A 23,330-nucleotide genomic window follows, 5' to 3' on the forward strand; every position below is an offset into this window, starting at 1 on the left:
CTGGATAGAGAATTTAAACTAATGATCATAAAGGCACTCCCTGAACTTGAGAAAAGAGTGGAGGATATCGGTGGACCCTTAACAAAGAGATTTTAAAAATAACCAATCAGAGATGAATACAATAAATGAAATAAAAAATACACCAGATGGAACAAACAGCAGGTCAAGAGAAGCAGAAGAACAAATCAGTAGCCTGGAAGACAGAATAGTAGAAAGTAATCAAGCTGAGCAGATGAGAGAAAAACAAAAAAATTTGCAAAATGAGAATAGACTCAGGGAACTCAGTGACACTATCAAGCATAGTAACAATCATATTATAGGCATCCCTGCGGAAGAGAGAGAAAAGTGGGCAGGAAATATATTTGAAGAAATAATCGTTGAAAATGTCCATAATCTGAAGAAGGAAATAGACATCCAGGTCCAGGAGGCACAGATAACCCCCAAAAAATCAACCCAAGGAGGACCACACCAAGACACACAGTAAAATGACAAAAAAATAGTGAAAGAGAATTTTTAAATAAAAAGAGAAAAGAAGACAGTTACATATAGGGGGAACCACATAAGGATAACAGCTGATTTTATAGTAGAAACTTTGCAGGCCAGAAGACAGTGGCATGCTATATTCAAAATGCTAAAAGGAAAAAATCTGCAGCCAAGAATATCCAGCAAGGCTATCATTCAGAACAAGAGGGAGAGATAAGAGTTTACCAGACAAACAAAGGTTAAAGGACTTTGTCACTGTTAAACCAGCCCTGCAGGAAATGTGAAAGGGGACTCTTGGAGTGGAAAGGAAAGACTCTAAGTAAAGTAGGAGTACTTTACTTTTTACTGCAGAAAAGCAGTAAAAATGAGTCAAGGGACTTACAAAAGGGTGTAAAGTTTGACACCATATACTTAAGACATGGCAGGGAAAGGAGTAAAGAATGGATTCAAAGTTAAGTGGTTATCAACTTAATATACTCTACTATATGCAGAAGATATTATATACAAGCTTAATGGTCACCATAAATCAAAACCAAGTTATAGATCCGCAAACAATGAGGAGAAACAAACTCAAGTGTATCACTAAAGAAAGCCAAATAATCATGAGAAAAGACAGAAAGGAGAACAAGAAAACAAAGGAAGAGAAAAGAACTATAAAAACACCCATAAAACAAGTAGCAAAATGGAAATAAATATACTATCAATAATTACACTGACTGTAAGTGGACGAAATGCTCTAATCAAAAGACATAGGGTGACAGAATAGATTAAAAAAACAAAAACAAAAACAAGACCCATCTTTTTGCTGCCTACAAGAGACTCATTTCAGACCTAAAGACTCCTGCAGACTGAAAGTGAAGGAATGGAGGAACATGTATCATACAAATGGATGTGATAAAAAAAGCTGGGGTAGCGATACTTTTATCAGACAAACAGATTTTAGAACAAAGACCGTAATAAGAGATGAAGAAAAACACTATATAATCATAAAGGGGACAATCCAGCAAGAAGATATGACAATTGTAAATATTCATGCACCCAACATGGGAGCACCCCAATACATAAAACAAACATAAAGGAACTATTTGATAATACAATAATAATAGGGGACTTTAACACCCCACTTACATCAATGGACAGATCATCTGAATGGAAAAAACCAACAAGGAAATGACTTTGAATGACACACTGTACCAAGATGAATTTAACAGATATATTCAAAACATTCCATGCTAAAACAGCAAAAGACATGTTCTTTTTAAGTGCACGTGGGATCTTTTCCAGAATAGATCACATATTAGGGCTACAAAACCAGTCTCAACAAATTCAAAAAGATCAAAGTCATACCATGCATCTTTTCTGACCACGATGCTACAAAAATAGAAGCCAACCAGAAGAGAAAATCTGGAAAAAGCTCAAACATACGGAGGTTAAATAACATGCCACTAAACAATGACCAGATCAACTAGGAAATAAAGGAAATTAAAAAGGACACAGAAATAAATAAAAATGAAAACAAAACTATCCAAAATCTTTGGGATGCAGCAAAGTTCTAAGAGGGAAGTTTATAACAATACAGGTGTACCTCAAAAAGAAAAATCTCAAACAACCTAAACTTACATATAAATGAGCTACAAGAAGAAGAACAAAACCCAAAACTGGTAGAAGGAAAGAAGTAATAAAGATTAGAGCAGAAATAAATGATATGGAAACTAAAAACAAAAATTAGAAAAAAACAATGGAATGGATCAATGAAACTAGGAGCTGGTTCTTTGAAAGATCAACGAAATTGGTAAACTTCTAAACAGACTCATTAAAAGAAAAAAAAAAGGACTCAAAATCAGAAATGACAGAGGAGAAATAACTGAATAACAGAAACACAAAGGACTATAAAAGGATATTACAAAAAATTATATGCTAACAAACTGGATAGCCTAGAGGAAATGGATAAATTCCTAGAAACATATAACCTCCCAAAACTGAATCAGGAAGAAAAAGAAAATCTGAACAGATTACTAGCAAGGACATTGAATCAGTAACCAAAACACTCCTGACAAACAAAAGCTCAGAACCAGATGGTTTCATAGGTGAATTCTTTTTTTTTTTTAAGATTTTATTTATTTATTTGATAGAGAGAGAGATCAGAAATAGGCAGAGCAGCAGGGAGAAAGAGAGGAGGAAGCAGGCTCCCTCCTGAGCAGAGAGCTGGATGTGGGGCTCGATCCCAGGACCGTGGGATCATGACCTGAGCCGAAGGCAGAGGCTTAACCCACTGAGCCACCCAGGTGCCCCTCACAGGTGAATTCTACCATATGTTTGAAGAACAGTATTCTTTTTCCTCAAACTACTCCAGAAAATAGAAGTGGAGGAAAGCTTACAAATACTTTCTAGGAGACCATCATTATCCTGACACCAAAACAGATAAAGACACATAGGCCTATATCGCTGATGAACACAGATGCTAAAATCCTCAACAAAATATTAGCTAACCAAATCCAATACATTAAAAAAAAATCAATCACTATTTAAAAAGTACAACATCCGTTCATGGTTAAAAAAACAAAAACAAAAACAAAAACAAAAACAAAAAACCCCACAACCCTCAGTAGGGACACCTGTGTGGTTTAGTTGGTTAAGCATCTTGATTTTGGCTCAGGTCATAATCTAAAGGTCATGAGATGGAGACCCACAATGGGCTCTACACTCAGCACAGACTCTGCTTGACCCTCTCTCTCTGCTCCTCCTCACCACAAGCTCTCTGTCAAATAAATAAATAAATCTTAAAAAACAAACAAACAAACAAACTCAATAAAGTTTAGAGGGAACATACCTCAACATAGACCTTATATGAAACAAAGACTTTATATGAAAACCCACAGTGAACATCATACTCAATGAGGAGAAAATGAGAGTTTTCCCCTAAGGTCAGAAGGAAAACAGGGATATCTACTCTCACCACCTTATTCAACATAGTACTGGAAGTCCTAGCCACAGCAATCAGACAACAAAGAAATAAAAGGCATCCAAATTGATAAGGAAGAAATAAAACTTTCCCTATTTGCAGATGACATTATACTATATAGGTGAAACCATAGAGACGCCATAAAAAAAACTACTAAAACTAATATATGAATTCATTAAGGTCACAGAATACAAAAACCAATGCACAGAAATCTGCTGCAATTCGATACCCTAATAATGATGTAGTGGAAAGAGAAATTAAGAAAACAACACCATTTACATTTCATCAAAGATAATAAAAAGCCTAGGAATAAAATTAACCAAGGAGGTAAAAACCCTGTACTCCAAAAACTAAAAACTGGCCACAGCAACTTCTTACTAGACATGTCTCCAAAGGCAAGGGAATCAAAAGCAAAAATGAACTTCTAGGACTTCATCAAGATGAAAAATTTCTGCACAGCAAAGGTAAAAGTCAACAAAACTAAGAGGTAATCAACAGAATGGGAGAAGATATTCACAAATGATATTACAGATAAAGGGGTGGTATCCAAGTTCTAATAGGAACTTCTCAAGCTCAACACCCAAACAACAAATAATCCGGTCAAAAAATGGGCAGAAAATATGGATACTTCTCCAAAGAAGACACACAAATGGCCAACAGTCACATGAAAAAATGCTCAAGATCACTAGCCATCAGGGTAATACAAATCAAAACCACAATGAGATACCACCTTACACCAGTCAGAATGGCCAAAATTAACAAGATAGGAAACAACAAATGTTGGCCAGGATGTGGAGAAAGGGGAACCCTCCTATACTGTTGATGGGAGTGCAAGCTGGTGCAGGCACTCTGGAAAACAGTATGGAGGTTCCTCAAGATGTTAAAAATAGAACTACCCTAAGACCCAGTAATTGCACTACTGGGTATTCAATCCAAAGATACAGATGTAGTGAAAAGAAGGGACACATGAACCCAAATATTCATAGCAGCAAGGTCTATAATAGCCAAACTGTGGAAGGAGCCAAGACACCCTTCAACAGATGAATGGATAAAGAAGATGGGGTCCATAATTACAATGGAATATTATTCAGTCATCAGAAAGGACGAATACCTACCATTTGCATCAACAGGGATGGAACTAGAGGAGATTACACTGAGTGAAGTCAAGCAGAGAAAGACAATTATCATATGGTTTCACTCAGATGTGGAACATAAGGAATAGAGCGGAGGACCATAGGGGAAGGGGAAAAAAAAACTGAATAGGAAGAATCAGAGAGGGAGACAAACCATGAGAGACTCTGAACTCCAGGAAACAAAGAGAGGATTACAGAAGGGGTATGGGATGGGGTAGTGGGTGATGGGTACTAAGGAGGGCACGTGTTGTGATGAGCACTGGGTGTTATACGCAACTAATGAGTCGTTGAACACTACATCAAAAACTAATGATGTACTACTATATGTTGGCTAATTGAACATAGTAAGAAAAAAAATTGAAGATGACACAAACAAATGAAAAGACATTTCTTGCTCATGGATTGGAAGAAGAAACAATGTTAAAATGTCCATACTACCCAAAGCAGCCTACAGACTTAATGCAATCCCTGTCAAAATACCAACAGCATTTTTCACAAATCTAGAACCTTCCTAAAATTTGTACAGAACTGCAGAAGACCCTGAGGAGACAAAGCAATCTTGGAAAAGAAACAGGAAGCTGAAGGCATGACAATTCCAGATTTCAAGATCTATTACCAAGAGGTAGTATCCCAAACAGTATGGTACTGGCACAGAAAGAGACACATTAATCAATGAAACAGAAAAGAAAACCCAGAAATAAACATGCAATTATATGGTTAATCTTAACAAAGGAGGCAAGAATGTGCAATGGGAAAAAGAGTGTCTTCAACATAAGGTATTGAGAAAACTGGAGAGCTCCATGCAAAAGAATGAAACTAGACCACTTTCTCACACCACAACAACACACTGGAAGTGGATTAGGGACCTAACTGTAAGACCTGAAAGCATAAGAATCCTAGAAGAGAACACAGGCGGTAATTTCTCTGACATTGGCCATACCCACATTTTTCTAGATAGGTCTCCTAAGGCAAGCGAAACAGTAGCAAAATAAACTATTGGGACTGCATCAAAATAAAAAGCTTCTGCCCAGCAAAGGAAAACACAACAAAGCAAAAGATAACTTGCTGAATGGGAGAAGTTATTTGCCAATGACATATCTCATAAAAGGTTAGTGTCTAAAATATAGACTTACACAATCCAACACCAAAAAGTCAATCCAATTAAAAAATAGGTAGATGACATGAACAGATATTTTTCCAAAAAAGACTAAGAAATGGCCAATAGATAACATGAAAAGATGTTCAACACCACTCATCATCAGGGAATGCAAGTCAAAACCATGTGAAGATAACACTTCACATCTGTCAGGATGGTTAAAATAACAAATAAAAAATCAATTGGTGAGGATGTGGAGAAAAAGGAACTCTCACACACTGCCTGAGAATGCAAACTGGTGCAGCCACTGTGGAAGACACTATGGAAGGTCCTCCAAAAACGAAAAATAGATCTACCATAAGATCCAGTAATTGCACTACTCTTTACCCAAAGAACACAAAAAATACTATTTTTGAGAGGGTACATGCATCCTTATGTTTACTGCAACATTATTTATAATAACCAAATCACAGAAGCAGTCCAAAGTGTCCATCAACAGATGCATAAAGAAGTTATATGTATGCAATGAATGTTACTCAGTCATCAAAAAGAACGAAATCTTAATCCTCTGCAACAAAATGGATGGAACTAGGGGGTATAATGCTAAGTGCAATGAGTCAAACAGAGAAAGACAAATACTGTATGACTTCACTCATGTGTGGAATTTAAGAAACAAAATAAATGAACAAAGAGAAAAAAGGAGACAGAAAAATAGACTCTTAACTCTAAAGATTGAGTGGATGGCTACCAGTGGGGGGTGGATGGGGATGTGGGTGAAACAGGTGATGGGGATTGAGGAGGGCACCTGTGAGGAGCACCGGTGACGTATGGGAGTGTTGAATCATTATACTGTCCACCTGCAACTGATATAATACTGTATATTAACTATAGTGGAATTAAAATTAAGAAAATAGAAGCACAAATGGTAGAAGAGAAGAACAAAGAACAAGGACAATAAACAGAAAACAATAATAAATGTGGTAGAAGTTCACCCAACTACATTACCAATCCCTTTTAATGTCAATGGCCTAAATATGCCAATTAAAAGGCAGAGGTTGTCAGAGTAGATTAAAAAAATAAGACAACTCGGGTGCCTGGGTGGCTCAGTGGGTTAAGCCGCTGCCTTCGGCTCGGGTCATGATCTCAGGGTCCTGGGATCGAGTCCTGCGTCAGGTTCTCTGCTCAGGAGGGAACCTGCTTCCTCCTCTCTCTCTCTCTGCCTGCCTCTCTGCCTGCTTGTGATCTCTCTCTGTCAAATAAATAAATAAAATATTTTAAAAAAATAAGACAACTCTATGTTGTCTAAAGAAACTACTTCAGATATAAAGACACAGAGAGATTCAGAGTGGATGGACATAGACAAATATACCCTGAAAACACAAATCTAAATAAAACAGGAGTACCTACTTTAATTTTAGAAGAGCATATTTGAAAGCAAGGAAGGTTGTCGGGCATTCCATAGGATGAAGAATGTGTAACAGTTCCTAACAAGTTTGCATCTAACAACAGCATGTCGAACTGTGTGACAAACACAGAGCTGCAAAGAGAAGTAGGTGAGCACATTATTGTAATTAAGACTCCAACACCCCTCTCTCAGAAGCGGGCAGACCCAGGAATGGAAAATCAGCGAGGACTTGGTTGAACCCCACACCCATGCCAACCAACTGGGTGTAAATGACACCCACAGACTAGTTCATCCAGCAAGAGCAGAACACACATTGTTCTTAAGGTCACACGGAATATTCACCAAGATATAGCACATTCCGGGCCATAACACACACCCTTACAAATTTAAAAGACTAGAAACTAAACACTGTCTGCTCCCAGATCACAATGCAGTTAAACCAGCAATCAGTAACAGAATGGCACCTGGAAAATCCCAATACACATGAAGGGTAAACAACACATATCTAAACAACACATGAGTCAAAGAAGAAATCTCAACAGAGATTTTTAAATATTTTAAATTAAATGAAGATGAAAATGCAACTTATCAAAATTTGTGAGATGCAGTAAAAGCAGAGCTTGGAGGAAAATTTATAGCACTGAATGCATGGATTAGAAGAGAAAAAAGATCTAGAATCAGTAATCTAAATTTCCACCTTAGGAAACTAGGAAAAGAAGAACAAATTAAATCCAGAGCAAGAAGAAGGAAAGAAGTAAGAATCAGAGCAGGAATCGGTGATATCTGAAACAGCAAACCAAAAGAGAAAAAAAAAATCAATGAAACCAAAAGATGGCTCTTTGACAAGATCAATAAAATTATTAATCTCCAGCTAGGATAATTAAGGAAAAAAGATAGAGGCCACAAATTACTAATATCAGAAATGAAAGAAGGGACATCACTACAGATCCCATGGACATTAATTAAAAAAATAAAGAAATACTATGAACAGCTCCATTCCCACAGAATTCATAACCTAGAAGAAATGGACCAATTCCTTGAAAGACACAATCTGTCCGAAATCACAAGAATAAACAGATTTTCTGAACAGGCTTATATCTAAGATATTGAATCAGTAATTAATAACCTTCCAAACAGAAAAGCACTAGGCTAAGATGATCTCACTGGTGAATTCTACTGAAATTTTAAGAAAATTATACCAATTCTCTGCAATCTCTTGGAAAGGACAGAAGCTGAGGATACGAGGCTAACTCCTTCTGAGACCAGCATTACCCTAATACCAAAACCAAAGACAACAGAGAAAAAAAAAAAAAACCACTCTAGACCAATATCTCTCATGAACACAGACGCAAAAATCTTCAGTAATATATTAAGAACAATTATTTAAATGGTTAAATAAGTTTTAGGGTGACCCCTGACTGGGCAGCTCAGTCAGTTAAGCGTCTGACTCTTGATCTCAGCTCAGGCCCTGATCTCAGGACCATGAGTTCAAGCCCAGCAGTGGGCTCTACACTGGGTGTAGAGCCTACTTAATAAAGTTTAAAAATGCTAAGTTGTTAAATTTTAAATGTTTATATTAAAGTGAAACATTAAAATTCTAAATTAAATACATTTTAATTAGCAAATTAGCTAGATATGGACATCTTTTTTTATTCAAAAAAAGGAAGAAGAAGAAGAAGAATCTTGAGGTACCTGTGTTGCTCAGTCGTTAAGCATCTGTGTTCAGCTCAGGTCATTATCTCAGTGTCCCGGGATCGAGCCCCATATCGGGCTCCCTGCTCCACGGGAAGCCTCTTTCTCCCTCTCCCACTCCCCCTGTTTGTGTTCCTCTCTCACTGTCTCTATCAAATAAACAAATAATCTATTAAAAAACCAATTAATTTAAAAAAAGAATTGACACAGGCCATATAACCATCACAAAATAGGTCATGCACCTAAATGTAAAATTTGAAGTGATAAAACTCTTAGAGGATAACATGAGAAAAACTTAAGTGAGCTTGAGTATGGTGAATCCTTTTCAGATACACTGCCCAAAGCACAGACCAGGATAAAAATAATCAACAATGTTGACTCCATTAGAAACTTCTGCTCTTTGACAGACAGCATCAAGAGAGTAAGACGAGACACAGAGCAGGAGGAAATATTTGTACAAGTTACATCTGATAGAGGAAGGCCATCCAAAATATAAACAACTCTTAACACTCAACCCTAAGAAAACAGATAATCTGATTAAAAAATGGGTCCAAAACCTTGACACCTCACCAGTGAAGATCGACAGGCAGCAAGTGAACGTGCGGAGAGTTGCTCCACATCACAGGTCACGTCATCAAATTAAAACAATGACGTGGCACCACACACCTCTGAAAAGGGCCAGAATCCAGAGCGTTGACCATACCGGATGCTGGCGAGGACGTGGGGCAGCGGGAGCTCACTCATGCTGCTGGGAATCAAAATGGCACAGACACTTGGGAAGACAGTTTGATGGTTTCTTACAAACTAAGCATAGTCCTACCACACCAATCTAGCAATCTCAATCCTTGGTATTTACCCAAAGGAGGTGAAAATCATGCCCACAAGAGAAATTTCACAGGAGTTTTTATAGCAGCTTTACTCATAGTCACCAACCTGGAAGGAACCAAGATGTCCCTCAGAAGGGGATGGATAAACAGCCATCCGTCCAGACAGTGGGACAACGGAGTATTATTCAGCACTAAAAGGAGGAAACTTGACTGCATATTACTAAGTGAAAGAAGCCAGTCTGGAAAGGAGACTCACTATACGATTCCAAATCTGTGTGACATTCTTGAAAAGTAAAACTGCGGACAATGAAAAAGATGAGTGGTTGCGGGGTAGGAGGGATGCACAGGGGCCATGGAGGAGTTCCGGAGCAGTGAAAATTCTCTGAATGACATCATTCAAGTCCTGGTACATTTGTCTAAACCCACAGAAGGCACAACATCGAGAGAGGACCCTTTGGGGGGACGAGGGGTCCGTAGGCTCATCATTTATCACAAATGCACCACTGCGGTGAGCGACACTCCTAACAGGGGGGCCACGCAGGGCACAGGGCTGGGGAGGCCCATGGAAGTCTCTGTAACTTTCTCTTGATTTTCCTGTGAACCTACAACCACTTTTTAAAAATTAAATCCTAAAAATTCGCCTTTGATGAACCCGAGAACATTCTCGGTGTCCTGTTTTTACCCAGCACTGACGGCACACCCCATGAAGGTTCCTGCGCCCACCACAGGACAGCCTGTCACATATCTCTCTGTGTTGACCAAGACACTTCATGGTCACGGAAATCCAACCGTCAGACTCCGAGTACGACAGGCGCACTGTTTCACTACAAAGAGTCACTGATTCATGAGGTAACCTGCCTGGGGTGAGGCCACCACCAGCTCTAAGAAATGGAATTCTCTCGCTGATGTGTAGGACGTCACCTCACTAGAGAACCCTGGGTGTCACATCCTTGGAATGTTCATGTGGGACATGACAATGCCCGGGACACTTCTTGAACCCGAGAGAAGCAAACAGCTGACCCTTGTCACTACTGTCCTACCAGGCAAAGCAGACTACTTTCAGGGACCCTGCCTGCTGTGAGTAACTGTCCTTCTAAAAGTAACACTTCTAGACTTTTCTAGAACCAAAATAGAATTTTTTTTCTTCAAGTACTTTATCGGAGAAGTTCTTGGAAAGAATCAGACACACAGGGGAATGTATAAAAGCAAGGAACCCACTTTCCACACTGGATTTCCACTTTGGGAGCCCCGCATCAGGCACCCGGCAGGAACACCCGGAGGCTCGACTGGCATTAGACTAGACTCTCCAGACATTCCTGATGGCGAGTAAGGCAAGCCCAGCCAACAACAGGTTGCACAGGGAACTGTCCAGAACACTGGCGGCACGGAGGAGGGGCCAGACGCGCAGACGCTTGTCTTCGGGTTTGCAGAAACAGTGAAGTGCAGCACGTTCCTGGGCAAGCACGTTCCTGGGCAGCATGGGGTGAGCCTGTGCACGTTAGCAACAGTGTTTCCAGAAGGAGTTCTACCCTCGCTGTGTCCATCAGACCGCGGCGGCTCAGCCAGGAGCATGTTCTGCCATTGGGAGTGATTGGCAGAGAAGGCGGGATGGTGACCCCAAGACATGTGTACCCTGTCTCTGTGAATGCAACCTTATTTGGGAAAAAAGGCGATTTGTTTTTCTAGATGTAATTAAGGATGTCAAAATGAGGAGATGCACCCATGATTACGCAGATGAGCCCTACATCGAGTGACTAGGGGCCCCATCATAAAAGGAGAGGGCGTGTCTATGGCCGCACCACCTTGAACATGCTCTGTCTCGTGTGATCTCTGCAGCCAAGCAGGATCGGGCCTGGTTCGTACTTGGAGGGGAGAAAGGGAGAGGATCCAGGGAGAAGACGAGAAAGGGATGTGACCGCGGACACTGCGGGGAGCCGCTGCCGAGCCCAGGAGAGCCTCGAGCCGCCAGCAGCTGAGGGGCAGACAGAATCCAGCCCCGGAGCTGGAGGGAGCGTGACCCAGGGGGGTGGAGGTCAGACGTCCTGCTGAACACCCTCCGAGGCACAGGACACGTCCCCAGCGTCCCCGGTGCTGAGCCTGGGGGACACCTGCACCAGACTGGCTTCCCCACTTTCACCAGCTGTTCTCAGAGATCTCCCGCGGGACCCCCTCCCTCAGAGGCTGACAGGTGTTCGAGGAAGAGAGTTCTGGGGCCGGGGGAGCTGGGGGAAGTCCACAGGCTCAGGCCCCTGTGATGCATCCGGAGGCCCTTGGCCAGGGGCTGGCTCCATGTTTCTGGCTCAGCGATCAAAGCCAGCCTCTTCCCAGCACCCAGAACCCTGGAGCTCCTCACACGCGCTGGCACCCCCTCCCGGAAATGCCTTGCTGGCCATGGTGGGAAAGGCTCAGAGGTATGCGGAGGGACAGGACGGCTGACAGCCAGGGCTGCCCTCTGACACCTCACGTAACCAGGTCATGGTGCCTGATGCCCGCATCCCTCCAGGACCAGCCAGGGCTAAGGTCAACATCAGCCCCTTCCCCATCTGCCACCAGACACCCAAGGAAAAAGCAAGTTGCTGGGCTGGGTCCCTGGTGCCTCTACCCAGAGCTCTGCCCACGGTGGTGACAGTCAGCATGAGACCGAGCCTCGGGCAAGGAGCGGGCGCCGTCCCCTCCCCGTGCTCCGTTGGCCTGGCCGGCACCTCCTCTCCCTTCACCACTGTGGGGAGGGGGGCTGCGATGCTGTATCTCCCTGAGCCCATATCCTCAAGGCAGGACGGAGCACGCCCTCTGACCTCCGGAGCACACTGGGGGGACAGAGCTGGAGCTGAGCCTCTGCTGGCCTCCGGAACATGTGTTCCCACAGCAGTAGGCGCCGGCCGGAGGGCACGACTTCGGGGATGGCCGCTGGACTCTGGCCCTCTCTCCCTCCTTCCGCCCCAGCTCGCTCTCCGGGCACAGTTTTTGCAGCTCGCTCTCCTGGCACAGTTTTTGCTCTATTTCCCAAACAATGGACCTCGGAGCAGCACCTGTACTTCTGTGCGCGGGGTCTCCCTGAGCAGCCTGCTCTCGAACTTACTACCGAGCCTCTTCTAGGTGTTTTCAAAGACACTCAAAAATGACGATGCAGTTACCAAAGTAAAACGGGTCCACTCAGCATCCCCTAGTCCCTGCCAGGGCCTGTCCGCTCAGGACCGTCCCCCTCCCATCGCCCAGGGGGCAGGCCCTTGACCGCCCCTCCCCCCTGGAGCCTGAATCCCCCCCACCCCCCCACCCGCCCCCCCTGCCTGAGACCCCGCCCCGCCCTGCTGGCTCCCACCGCTCCGCACCAGAGATGATGGAGTCGTTCAGCGCCTCTTCGTCCTGATACACCAGCAGGTCGTCCTTGAGTTCCGAGTTCACGATCAAGTTCTCCTTGTTCTCCTCCGACCCTCTGGCGGCCGCCCGCTTGCTCTCCGAGACCCCATCGAAGCTCCAGGCCTCTTCCCTCTCCTTGGCCCGCTCCACGCTGGACGTTCTCGACAGGCGGACGTCCGCCCGCTTCTTCGGGGACGCCTTACTGTCCCTTCCTTGGAAACTGAATCAGAAGATGGTTTGGGTTGGACGCTGTCCGCCTCCGCGCAGAACCCTGCCCAGCCGACCCGGGGGCTTGTGAGGAGACTGCAAAGGTGGTCCCCAAATGCGCGCGGCGCCCAGCTTCTGTCCCGAAGGCACGGGACGAGCAGCCCCGGGGGCGCACGGGCTCCGGCTGTGGACAACGCGCAGTGCGGGGCGGAGCTGGGAGGGACGCAGACGGGCAACCGCACTCCGCACCGCACAGTTTGGGCTCCGGGACGACCCAGGATCGGGCAAGGGCGCTGCGCTCCAGCGGCGTTTCTGCCCAGCCCTACGGGCATCCCGTTACCTGTCCGCTTTGCCCTCCATCAACCACTTCTCCTTCTCTGTGTACGGACATGTGAGACCAAAGGTAAAACTAGAAGCTTCAAGAGCAGGCTTAATTATCCTCCTGCCTAATGAAACCTGCAAGCCTTCAGGGTCCGGGGGCAGTGTGACAGCTGCTTCTCTTCCACAGGCGCCCCTGCCCTCCCTGGGCCCCCCGGGAGAAACCCAGGGGCTCTACGGCCAGGCTTCCACCCAGAATGTCCTCCCCCAGAATGTGGCAACCAAGACCAGAGCCCGGTACGAAATCAAAAGGTGGGGTTCTTGTCCAAAAATTCACAATTTCAAGACTGTGACAGCAGTGTACAGAGACCAGTCCAGCGGTGTGTGTGTGGGGGGGGGGTGTGTGTGTGTCTACACAGGTGCGCAGTACAAGGCTGACGGGGATCCGGGCACCCAGGTCTCTGTACCAGCAGGGCAGAGGGCCTCACCTGTCCTGGCGATGCTTGGTGGCCAGCGCCCTGTGCAGCTCCTCAATGACACGGCTGGGGGGCAGCGGCCGGTGGACAGTGGTGAGATGTGGAGACCCCGTGGGCGTGGACAGCTGTCCTCGGAGGGGAGGGTCAGCGCTCTTCCCACCAGGGCCTTGGAAGAGCGCAGTCTGGCCTGGAGCGTGAGAGACACCAGCGGGAACGTGAGTCTCTGGCAGCGGGGAGGAAGGAGTCTGCAAAGACGGGAGCCCAGGAGCAGAGGACACAGCGCCTGGCCGGGGGACCCTCACACCCTGTTCAGATGTTGTGCCAGGTCCCCTGCCCCCAGGGCCAGAGCCAGGGCTCACCCCTGTCCAGATCCACCCATGGGCCCTCCGGCCTCCAACCCTGGGAGCTGAGTTCCACTGGCTCCCGGCAAGGTCTCAGGCACAGACCACCCTCCTTCCTGAAGCTCTGCTACAGATCTGGCTTCCCGAAGCCACGCTTCCTATCGTGGGAACCAGCACAGTTCCCCCAGCTAGGCAGGGGTCACTCAGCCCGGACCTACCACCGTCCCTGCTTCCTCACATCTCCTCCCAACCCTCCCCGCGTACCTCACCCGGTGGGAGCGTTAGGAAGGCGAGCAGCTCCCATTTTCCTTGGCACAGCATCTGGGCTCCCGGCCTAGTTCCAGGGCCCCGTAGGCTGCCCCGCTCGGTGCTCTGGCTTCATCTCCTCCGCTATCCCCATCAAGCTCTTTTCACTCTAGGACAGGAGGATCTTTCCAGTCCTTGAGGAAACCACACGCTCTACTCTGAGCCTTTGCATACTCTGTTCCCTTTCCCTGGAATGCCTTTCCCTTCCCCTGTGTGCACCAATCTCCCTTCCTTGGGGAGACCTTCTGTGAATCCCCACCCTTGTGCAGAGCCCACCATACCTGCCCGTGGGAATCAAGACAGCTCTGACACCCTCTCCTCCCACTTGGCATGAATTCCTTCATCGGGTTTGTCCTTCTCCTGACTGCGCCTCTGGGCAGGGCTGGCATCTGCCTTTCCTACTGCTGTACCCCCAGGCCTGGCACTTGATACGTGTGCAACAGACATTCATTTACATGAAACAAGTCTGAAGACTCAGAAAAGAGCTGCTCAAGTCCATCCGAAGAACAGCTACTTTCGGAACGCTCACTCCAAGCCCTGCACAGCATCGGGGGCTCGGGGCAGCCGAAAGCAGGGGTTTTCTCATTACATAGATCTGGCCTCCGGTCTCCATCGGCTACTTACCAGCTGGAAGAGCACCCCCCCCCAGCCACCCAGACAAGCCCCCTGAACTCTCAAAGCCTCAGCCTTCTTGTCTGTTAAATGGGCCAAGAGCTCCCTGACAGGGCAGCAGGAGCCTGGCAGCTGGGGTGGGGGGTGGGGGCTGGCATGTGTTACGTGTTCGTACACAGACTCGCTCCCAGACTGGTCTCTGCAGACGCAGCCTCCAGGCTCCACCAATTTGTTTGATGGGGTACAAACCAACCAACTCCCTTTTCAGCCTCAGCAGGAAGAGAGAGACACACACAGATCTAAGCCACTCCGTAAAAGACAAAGCCTTTCTGACGCAATCCTAGAAGGTGGACGGTGACAATAAACACACACACACACACACACACGCGCGCGCCTAGAAGGAAAACTTTAAGTCTCACTGAAACACGTCATTTCTCCTTCTTCACAAGCACCAAACAGCCCAGGCCTTGTTCTCAATGGGCCTCGAGGCCGGTCGGGCGGAGCCAGGAAGGAAAGGCAGACAGTTTTAGGGAGAGATGGGCTCAGGCCAGGGCTGAGGGAGCAGGTGGGCTGGTGACAGGGCTCAGGCGAGGCTTCTCAGCAGGACCCTCTTAGCGGAGGGACACCCAAGGGACGACACGGTGCCAGCCAGAGTCCGACAGAGCAGGTGGGGGCTCTACCCCGAGTGTGGCCCACAGACCATCCCAGCTGTCCACACTCCGCTAGCTCATCCCCGCCAGCCTCCGTCCCTGCTCGTCCTGGGGACCACACCCCAAGGAGGTGATGCCTGGAATCCTTACTCCGCACCTGCTAGGAAGGCGTCCCCAGCCCAGGGAGATGGAGGGGACGTGCGCTGCCTGGGCTCGCTCAGCCGGGACTCTGAGGGGGTCTCTACACCCCACCAACCACGGGCGCACGGAGTGAGTGCTTCCCCCGTGCCGCTCTGCTGACCACGTTCCTGGCCCGCCTCCCCCAGCCTGGCCGGGGCGCCTCTCGCCCTCCCCGTGTCTCAGGTGTGGAACCAGGCTCCGAAGCCAACTCCGAGTTGTGCCTCCAGGGTGTGGCAGGGGCTGGGACTGGAATGCCTTTGAGTGTAGCTGGCAGAGGCCACGGGACCCCCGTGTGGAGGGGCAGCTGTGCCCCAGCTGGGCAAGGGCAGCTCTGCTCTGAGGGGGGTTCGCTCACACGGGGCCCAGGTCCAGGCAGGTGAGACACAGGTGAGTCAAGGGACCTAACGCAGTTCCTACAAACAGGGGCGAGGTTTTCGGCCAGCGAGAGCACCTGCCCACCTGTTCGGGGCTGCTGGGACTCGGGGCTGCGGACAGGAGGACTGGTCAAGGAGAGCCCAACACGCGGATGACGGGTAAAGTTTACGTGGTTTCCCATGTTAATATTTAACACTGAAACGTATGTGAACGTTTAAAATGCTGGCAACCCATTAAAACAACTTAAACCCCAAACAGACCCAGCAGAGCAAGTCTGTGAGTGGCCTGGGGGCGTGGAGACGATTCCCGACCTCTGCTGGAGGCTGGGGGCACCGTCGCAGACAAGAAAGCGTCTCCTAGGGACTGGGCTTGTACCTGCTGTCCCCCTGGGTCCCAGCTAAGCCCGGGTAAGGGGCCTTCCTCTGCTGCCACCCAGCGCCACACGCTGAAGCTTCCCCCAAAAGAAGAGGAAGAGGTAGAAGGGAGAAAACAAAGACGTCACCAAAATGCATTCTCGGAGGTTAAAAAGATGGAGACCAAAGCCGCCCGCCTGTGCTCTCGCAGCTCCTAGTCCCGCCCCCATGTCAATCCCCCCTATGTTCTGGAGCTCCTTGGAAGCAGAGGGCGGAAGTCGGGGCACTGAACCTGAGGCGTCGGACCCAGAATTTCGGCTGTGAGAGCAAGCAGTCGCCATGGGGGAGCATGCGGCCCGCGGCCGGGTCCGTCCCGAGCACGGCGGACGCGGGTCATCTCGGGCTGCTGAGCTACCCCGGGACCAGAGCGAACTGCAGGTGAGCCAGAAGAAAACGTGCTGGACGGTGCCCGGTCGGATGGATTTCCAGCGGTTTCAGGTCGCCACGGGTGGAGAAGAAATTGATCACAGGACAGGAGGAAGACACAGGACCGTGAGAACCTGATCAATGCTTTCATCTGGGGGCCCTATCGCCGGCAACCTGCAGGCCTGGACTCCTTCCCAGAGATGCAGAAGCAGGCGGGCGAGGCTCGGGACACGCATCTGCTCCACTGACTGCATCTGCGTGCACTCACTGAGCACCTGCTGTATGCCTGGTGGGGTCCTAGGCGGGCGAGGCTCAGGACACGCATCTGCTCCACCGACTGCGGCCGCGTGCACTCACTGAGCACCTGCTGTATGCCTGGTGGGGGTCCCAGGCTGCTGTCTGGGATCTGGTGGGGGGCCGGTGGGGTCCTAGGCTGTGGTCACCAAATCCCACCAATGGGGTAGCTCAGAACAACAAGACTTCATTCTCTTGTGGTTGTTGGGGCCAGAAGTCCAAGACCAAGGGGTCAGGAGGACTAGAGGCTTCTGAGGGCTGAGTGGGAAGCATGCCAGCCTCTCTCCAGCTCCTGGTGGCCACTGGCCAGCCTCACCACGCCCTTGCTTGCAAACAGGTCACTCCAACCTCTGTCTCCCCCTCATCTTCTGTGTCCTTTTCTGTCACTTGTAAGGACGTTCTCACTGGATTTGGGGCCCACATGAAGGCAGGATGATTTCTTCTTGTTCCTGATATAATTATGTCTGCAAAGACCCTTTGCCAGAGAAAGCCACTTTCTGAGGTTCCAGATAGAAGTGAATTTTGAGGGGACACTGTTCAACCCATGGGGCAAGGGGAAGGGATGTGACGGGCACCAGAGGGCAAGGGGCACGTTGCTGCAGGGCTGGGGTCGCACTGCCGGGGGGAAGCAGGGAGAAGAATGCTATAGCGGGGCTGGGGGTGTCACAAGCCTCAGGCCCAGAAGTGGGGTCGAGTCTCCATTAGCCATGGGACCCGGGGCATGTTGCCGGAGCCCCCTGAGCCTCTGTCTCTTTAACTATGAATTGAGCACACACCCCCTCCCCCAAGAGGCTGACACAGGCATTAGGAACAGGCGATGTGTACCCAGGCCTCCTTGTGACCCCCCCAAGAGGGACAGAGCAGCAAGGAGGGCCGAGGTCAGAGCCGCTCAGGTCTGCCATCCGTGTGCTTTCCTGGCCCGCGACCCCCCGAGGCAGCGGGGAATCATCTACTCTTCGGGAGAGTCACCTCTTACGAAAGGACCTGCTTTCCCTCGAGACCAGGCTTGTCTCCTGTTTCTACCCGTGATGGCACAAGAAATGCCCAAACTCCAAAAGCCAATGTTTCCACTTCTGGGATTATTCAGCCAGTGTGGCCAACGCTACGGAAGCCGATGCCTTTTGGGGCCTCCGCCCGGCCACGCTCCCCTCGGATCTCCGCCCGACAGGCCAGTGTTTATTTCTGGTTCTGCCCTGCAGGACGGAGCTCACGGGGGAGACGAGACCATGAGAGAGCAAGACGGAGGGAGAGGAGGGCACGGAGCAGAGGACACCTGAACACCCAGGCGGACAGACAGACAGTCCTCATTCTGGGGGCGGCTGCACCTTCCGCATGAGGCTCTAGAAGACACCTTGTACCCCAGCTGACAGACTGCCCCATTCGCTCGAGGGAGCCCAAGGGGTCGACTCCTGACAACCAGAGCTCCTTGCTAAGAACTGCCCTCCTGCATCCCGTTCTGCTCCCCACACCCGCCCAGAGCCCAGACCCCAAAAGCAAAGTGTGAGAGCCCGCCCGCCGTGGCCGCCCCCCAGGCCGAGAGCACGTGCTGATGAACAGAAGGACGTGTACCTGCGGACCCACCTGTGACGTTTCTCGTGGTTTGGGAGCCTGCCTTGGGCGGTGGGGTGGGCAACAGCGGGGGGCTGGGGAGTTGGCCCACGGATCTCTCCAGGGCTCTGGGAGGACTGTCCAGGGAGTCAGACCCAGCTACGGCTTGAGAGGGCTCGTCCGTGGTTGGCGGGAGGCTGCCGGCGGCGTCTGCTTCTTCACCTCTGGATGCGGACGGCATCTTGGCTGGTTCAAAGGCAAAACAGCATTGATAAGCTACTCTTCCTCCGGCCAGGGCGGACGTGAGCGAGGACAGTAAGGAGGCTTGGGCTGGGTGGGATTGGAACAGGAACAGCGGACAGAGGGGACACTTCGCCTATAGACAGACCTGACTTGTGGTGAGTTCAGAGGTCAATGAACTGTTGGAAGTCAAAAGGGGGAAGTGGGGAGGGACAGAAGGGGAGGAGGGGGAGGGGAAGGAGGAACTTCGAGAGCGCAGGTAATGCCGTCCTTTCCCCGCTCGGCCGGTGGTGCCAAAGTCCCGGCTCCCACCTGACCAGGGGATGGCGACCATCACAGGCTTCGGAAGGAGACATGCCCAGGCTCCCATCAGCTGCTGCACTGCGATCCCGGTAAATCACTAAAAACCCCCTGTGTCTCCATTTACCCACACGTGACATCTGATGACAAACACCAGGAGTCCCCCATGGGGTCGCTGTAGGGGTTAAACAGGAAGTAACGATGAGATGAGCAGCTCAGCACCTACTGACTTTACGGGTCTGGTTTTCCACAGCCCCGGCCCCTGGCATGGAGGTCCCAGCAGGTGGCACGGGAGGCCGGGCGGTCCAGCGGTGAGGAAGAGTCCGCCTGCTCAGAGCCCTGCGGCCGCCCCCGCTCCTTCCTGCTGCTCCCTGAGCACCAGCCCGGCCTGTCCCAGTCCATGTTCACGTCTCCCTTCATCCAGATCAAGTTCCACCGATCATCACGACACCACCCACCCCACAGGCACCCCCAAGTCCTCTGCCTCACTTCCTTTCCATTTAGCTCCCTCATGAGGCCTCTGCCCCCCAGGTCCCGCCCCATGAGTACTGCAAGAGAAAGATGATAGAGGAGCCCCTGACTCAAACACAATCGTCCCTGAAACCCCATATTGCCTCCCTCTTCCCTGATACAGGATCCCTGTGCCCACCCGAGATCCCAGCGCTCCCTGCCTTCTCGGAACACACCTGAGATGCCCAGTACGATGCCTGTATACATCTCACCTTATTTTTTTTTTTTAAGACCAGCTGAGGAGGAGGACACAAACACTCATCAGAAACAGCTTGGTAGATCCTAAAGTCACAGTGCGGGTCATGCCTCAGGGAGAGTCCTGAAGGGCGGGGCGCTGTCCGCGGTGCTGAACACACAGCGCTGGCCAAACCGCACATTCCACGGGTCCCATGTCATTACCATTTCTGTCTTTTAACTCTCCATGGCTGACTCCATGGCTGGAACACTCTTGTGGCACAACACGGATAGGCCAGTTTCTGGGCCCTGGGGGTCTGGACAAGGTGAGCAGTGTATGACCTGGCCGCACGTGTTCCCTTGGCTGTGCTGCCGAGGAAAAGGTTAACAGGAAGACTGAGCAGCCTAAGTCAGGGTCCCCACACCTGCGTCAGCCAGGGCAGGTCCACTTGGTATGTCTCAGCTGTCCTCAGTTCAATGTGTTTCTCTTTAGCTTCCAGACACCTGTCCCTGGTCCCCTCCATCATGCTGACCACAAATGCTCAGTCTCTCACCAGCACACATAGGCTTCCCAGGACCCAGCCCTCAGGCCACAGCTCTAACTCTCCCATCCTGTCCTCTGGCTTCAGAATCAATCCCATCTTTCTGTCAACCCTTGACCTTCCCTCCAAGCTCCAGACTCGTACATTATCAACCACTGTGACATCTCCATCTGAAGGTCAGAAAGACAAAATGAAACATTCCCAAACCCATCTCTTGATTTCCCAGGGGAAAGCCTTCCCGAGGCTTCCCTCTCCCACACTTGTCCATCCATCATCCATCCACCCATCTTGCAAATGCCCTGAAACATTTGCAATCCTGAAACTATTACAGGGTCCAGGCAGCCTTCCAGGAGCCACAGACACAGCACTAAAGCAGACAGATCCTTCACCAGGCTTCCTACACACCAGCTGAGCAGCCACACTGGACACCCAATGCCTTGGCCCTTGTATGTAATTCACAGATAAATCCTGGCTGGGCTACTTCCAAAATAACTCCCAGCCACGTCCACTTTCCTCCCTGTGCAAGCTTCCCCAGCCTCTGCCCGGACCGCAGCAATGGTCTCCAGGGCTCTCTTCCTTCCTGCTATGCTGCCTGCCCCAAATCCATTGTTGAAACCAGGGGTTGGTAAACTTTTTCCATAAGGGGTTTTGCAGGCCAGAGTGTCTCTGTTGGTGCAGCAGAGTCCAGAAGGCTGACCAATTCAAACAGCAAAACCCCCCTGCCTGTGCCCAGAGTGGGTATGTGCCACCAATAGAACCTTCTGAGATGCTGGACAGGTTTCCTCCCTGTCCCTTTCAGTAGGCCACCAACCATGATGTGGCCAATGAGCAACTGACAAGTGGCCAGTGTGACTGGGAAGCTGATTTTTTAAAATTTCATTTAGTGTTAATTAATTTACGTAGTCACGCAGCCACTGAGTACTGCGCTACACAGGGCAGCTGCAGACTTCTGGGAGGGAGTCAATGGTCACAGCCCCTACCCCCTCAACCAGAGAGAGAATGCAGGGTCAGCTTCTAACAGCTCTATGGAAGTCCTCCCTCCCCACCAGCCCAAGGTGACAGGCAGGTCCCCCTCTTCTGCTCTGAGAGCCCCAGGACCCAATACACCAGCAGGTCTCACCAAACCCCCCCCCAACATCTTCCCACAGAGCTCATCCAAGCTGATCACACACAGTCCCCGATGTCCCTGATCCTGATCTGTCTGGGGCTCCCCAGGCTGGGAAAGAGATGCCCCCAACATCTTCTTCAGCCTACACCTTCCTCTACAGATCATGTGAGTGTGCAGCCACCATTATAGTTTGCAATCTTGTTGAAATCGGAACATTAAATGAGAATTTAAACGTTAAGTCAGAATCCGTTAATGTCTTAGTTGCTAAGTCAGGGAAAAAAAAATGAAGACAATGTCCGCTTTCCCACCTTCCCCACGTTTGGGATCCTGCCCCGGGGCTGTTCGTGCTCGCTCCCGCCAGCAGAGGTCGCTGCTCACCCGCTGCGCCCTCAACCAGCGCTCCATGTCATCCTGCAAACCTCCGGGTAGAGGATGAACGGGAGGGACGAAGCTGAGCCAAGTTTGCACACCCGCGACTTAACAGCACATTTTACCAAATTATTCCATTACTTCCGTGTCCCCCCACGTACTTTCTTAGGCAGCATCTGATAAACTTTTTGTTGACGTCCAGGGACAGAGTCCGTATTTTAGGCTTGGCAGGCAAAAGACAAGAGAATTGCATGGACACTAAGCTCCACGCTGCCCGTCAGCCTGGGAGTGCTGTCCAGGTGGTGGGCATCCTTTGAGCCCATTTGTCACCCGCTAGAGACATTCCCAGACCAGGAGTGACCAGTGTGACAGGAAGGTCCTGGTGGGCTGGGGGACAGCTGCTGTGTCCAGTTCCACTGCACCCTAATGACACCTGGCATGTCCTCGGTCTCAGCCGGACAGCTGGTCTGAGGGGCTGAGCCCAGGTTCTAAGCAGTGGGGAAGTGTGGCCACCGGTCAGGGAGAGGAGGTCTCCACTTGGACTCTGGGTTAACGGTGGTGGCACACTCGAGCGCGCCGTCAGACACAGGTGGCAGCCAGGTCTGACCTAGGGCCTCCACGTCACCACCCCCACCTCTACTTCAGAAAAAAACCACACTCCTGAACATTCCAGAAGCGGGCGGAAGGTGTATCCCCTGCTTGCCGCTAGTTTAGGCTGCAAAATGTCACGGACAAAAGCATGTCTGGAGATCAAGCTGCACCTGGCCACTTCCGGGCTCTGTGGTCTTGGATGAACAAAAATCTCTCTGGGCCTCTGCTTTCTCAGCTTTAAAACAAAAAAAAAAAAAGCTGGGTTGTTAAGGAAATATAATGAACAAAGTACATCCTTCCTGAATGCCACTTTCCTTTTTAACTAGTGCACTCACAGGCACACCAGAGCTCAGCCCCTGCCCAGCAACAGAGACACAGAACAGTCACCCGTCCTGTTCAAAGCCAAAACAACAGATCCTTCCCGATTTTTTTAGGAAATGCTATGTTGCTGCTAT

General features: G+C 49.5%; 1 protein-coding gene across 1 annotated transcript in view; it reads right to left on the minus strand.

The window, feature by feature from the left end:
- PHACTR3 (phosphatase and actin regulator 3) overlaps positions 1–23,330 on the minus strand; it is a 198,268-nt gene that overhangs the window by 47,341 nt on the left and 127,597 nt on the right. Inside the window, exons 5-7 of the mRNA XM_032350182.1 lie at positions 19,075–19,287; positions 13,969–14,143; positions 12,928–13,175 (exon numbers count right to left, since the gene is read on the minus strand). Of these exons, the coding sequence (XP_032206073.1) occupies positions 12,928–13,175; positions 13,969–14,143; positions 19,075–19,287 (636 nt within the window). The remainder of the gene's footprint in view (positions 1–12,927; positions 13,176–13,968; positions 14,144–19,074; positions 19,288–23,330) is intronic.

This window comes from Mustela erminea, chromosome 7 (genome assembly GCF_009829155.1).
Source record: "Mustela erminea isolate mMusErm1 chromosome 7, mMusErm1.Pri, whole genome shotgun sequence".
Taxonomy (NCBI): Eukaryota; Metazoa; Chordata; class Mammalia; order Carnivora; family Mustelidae; genus Mustela; species Mustela erminea.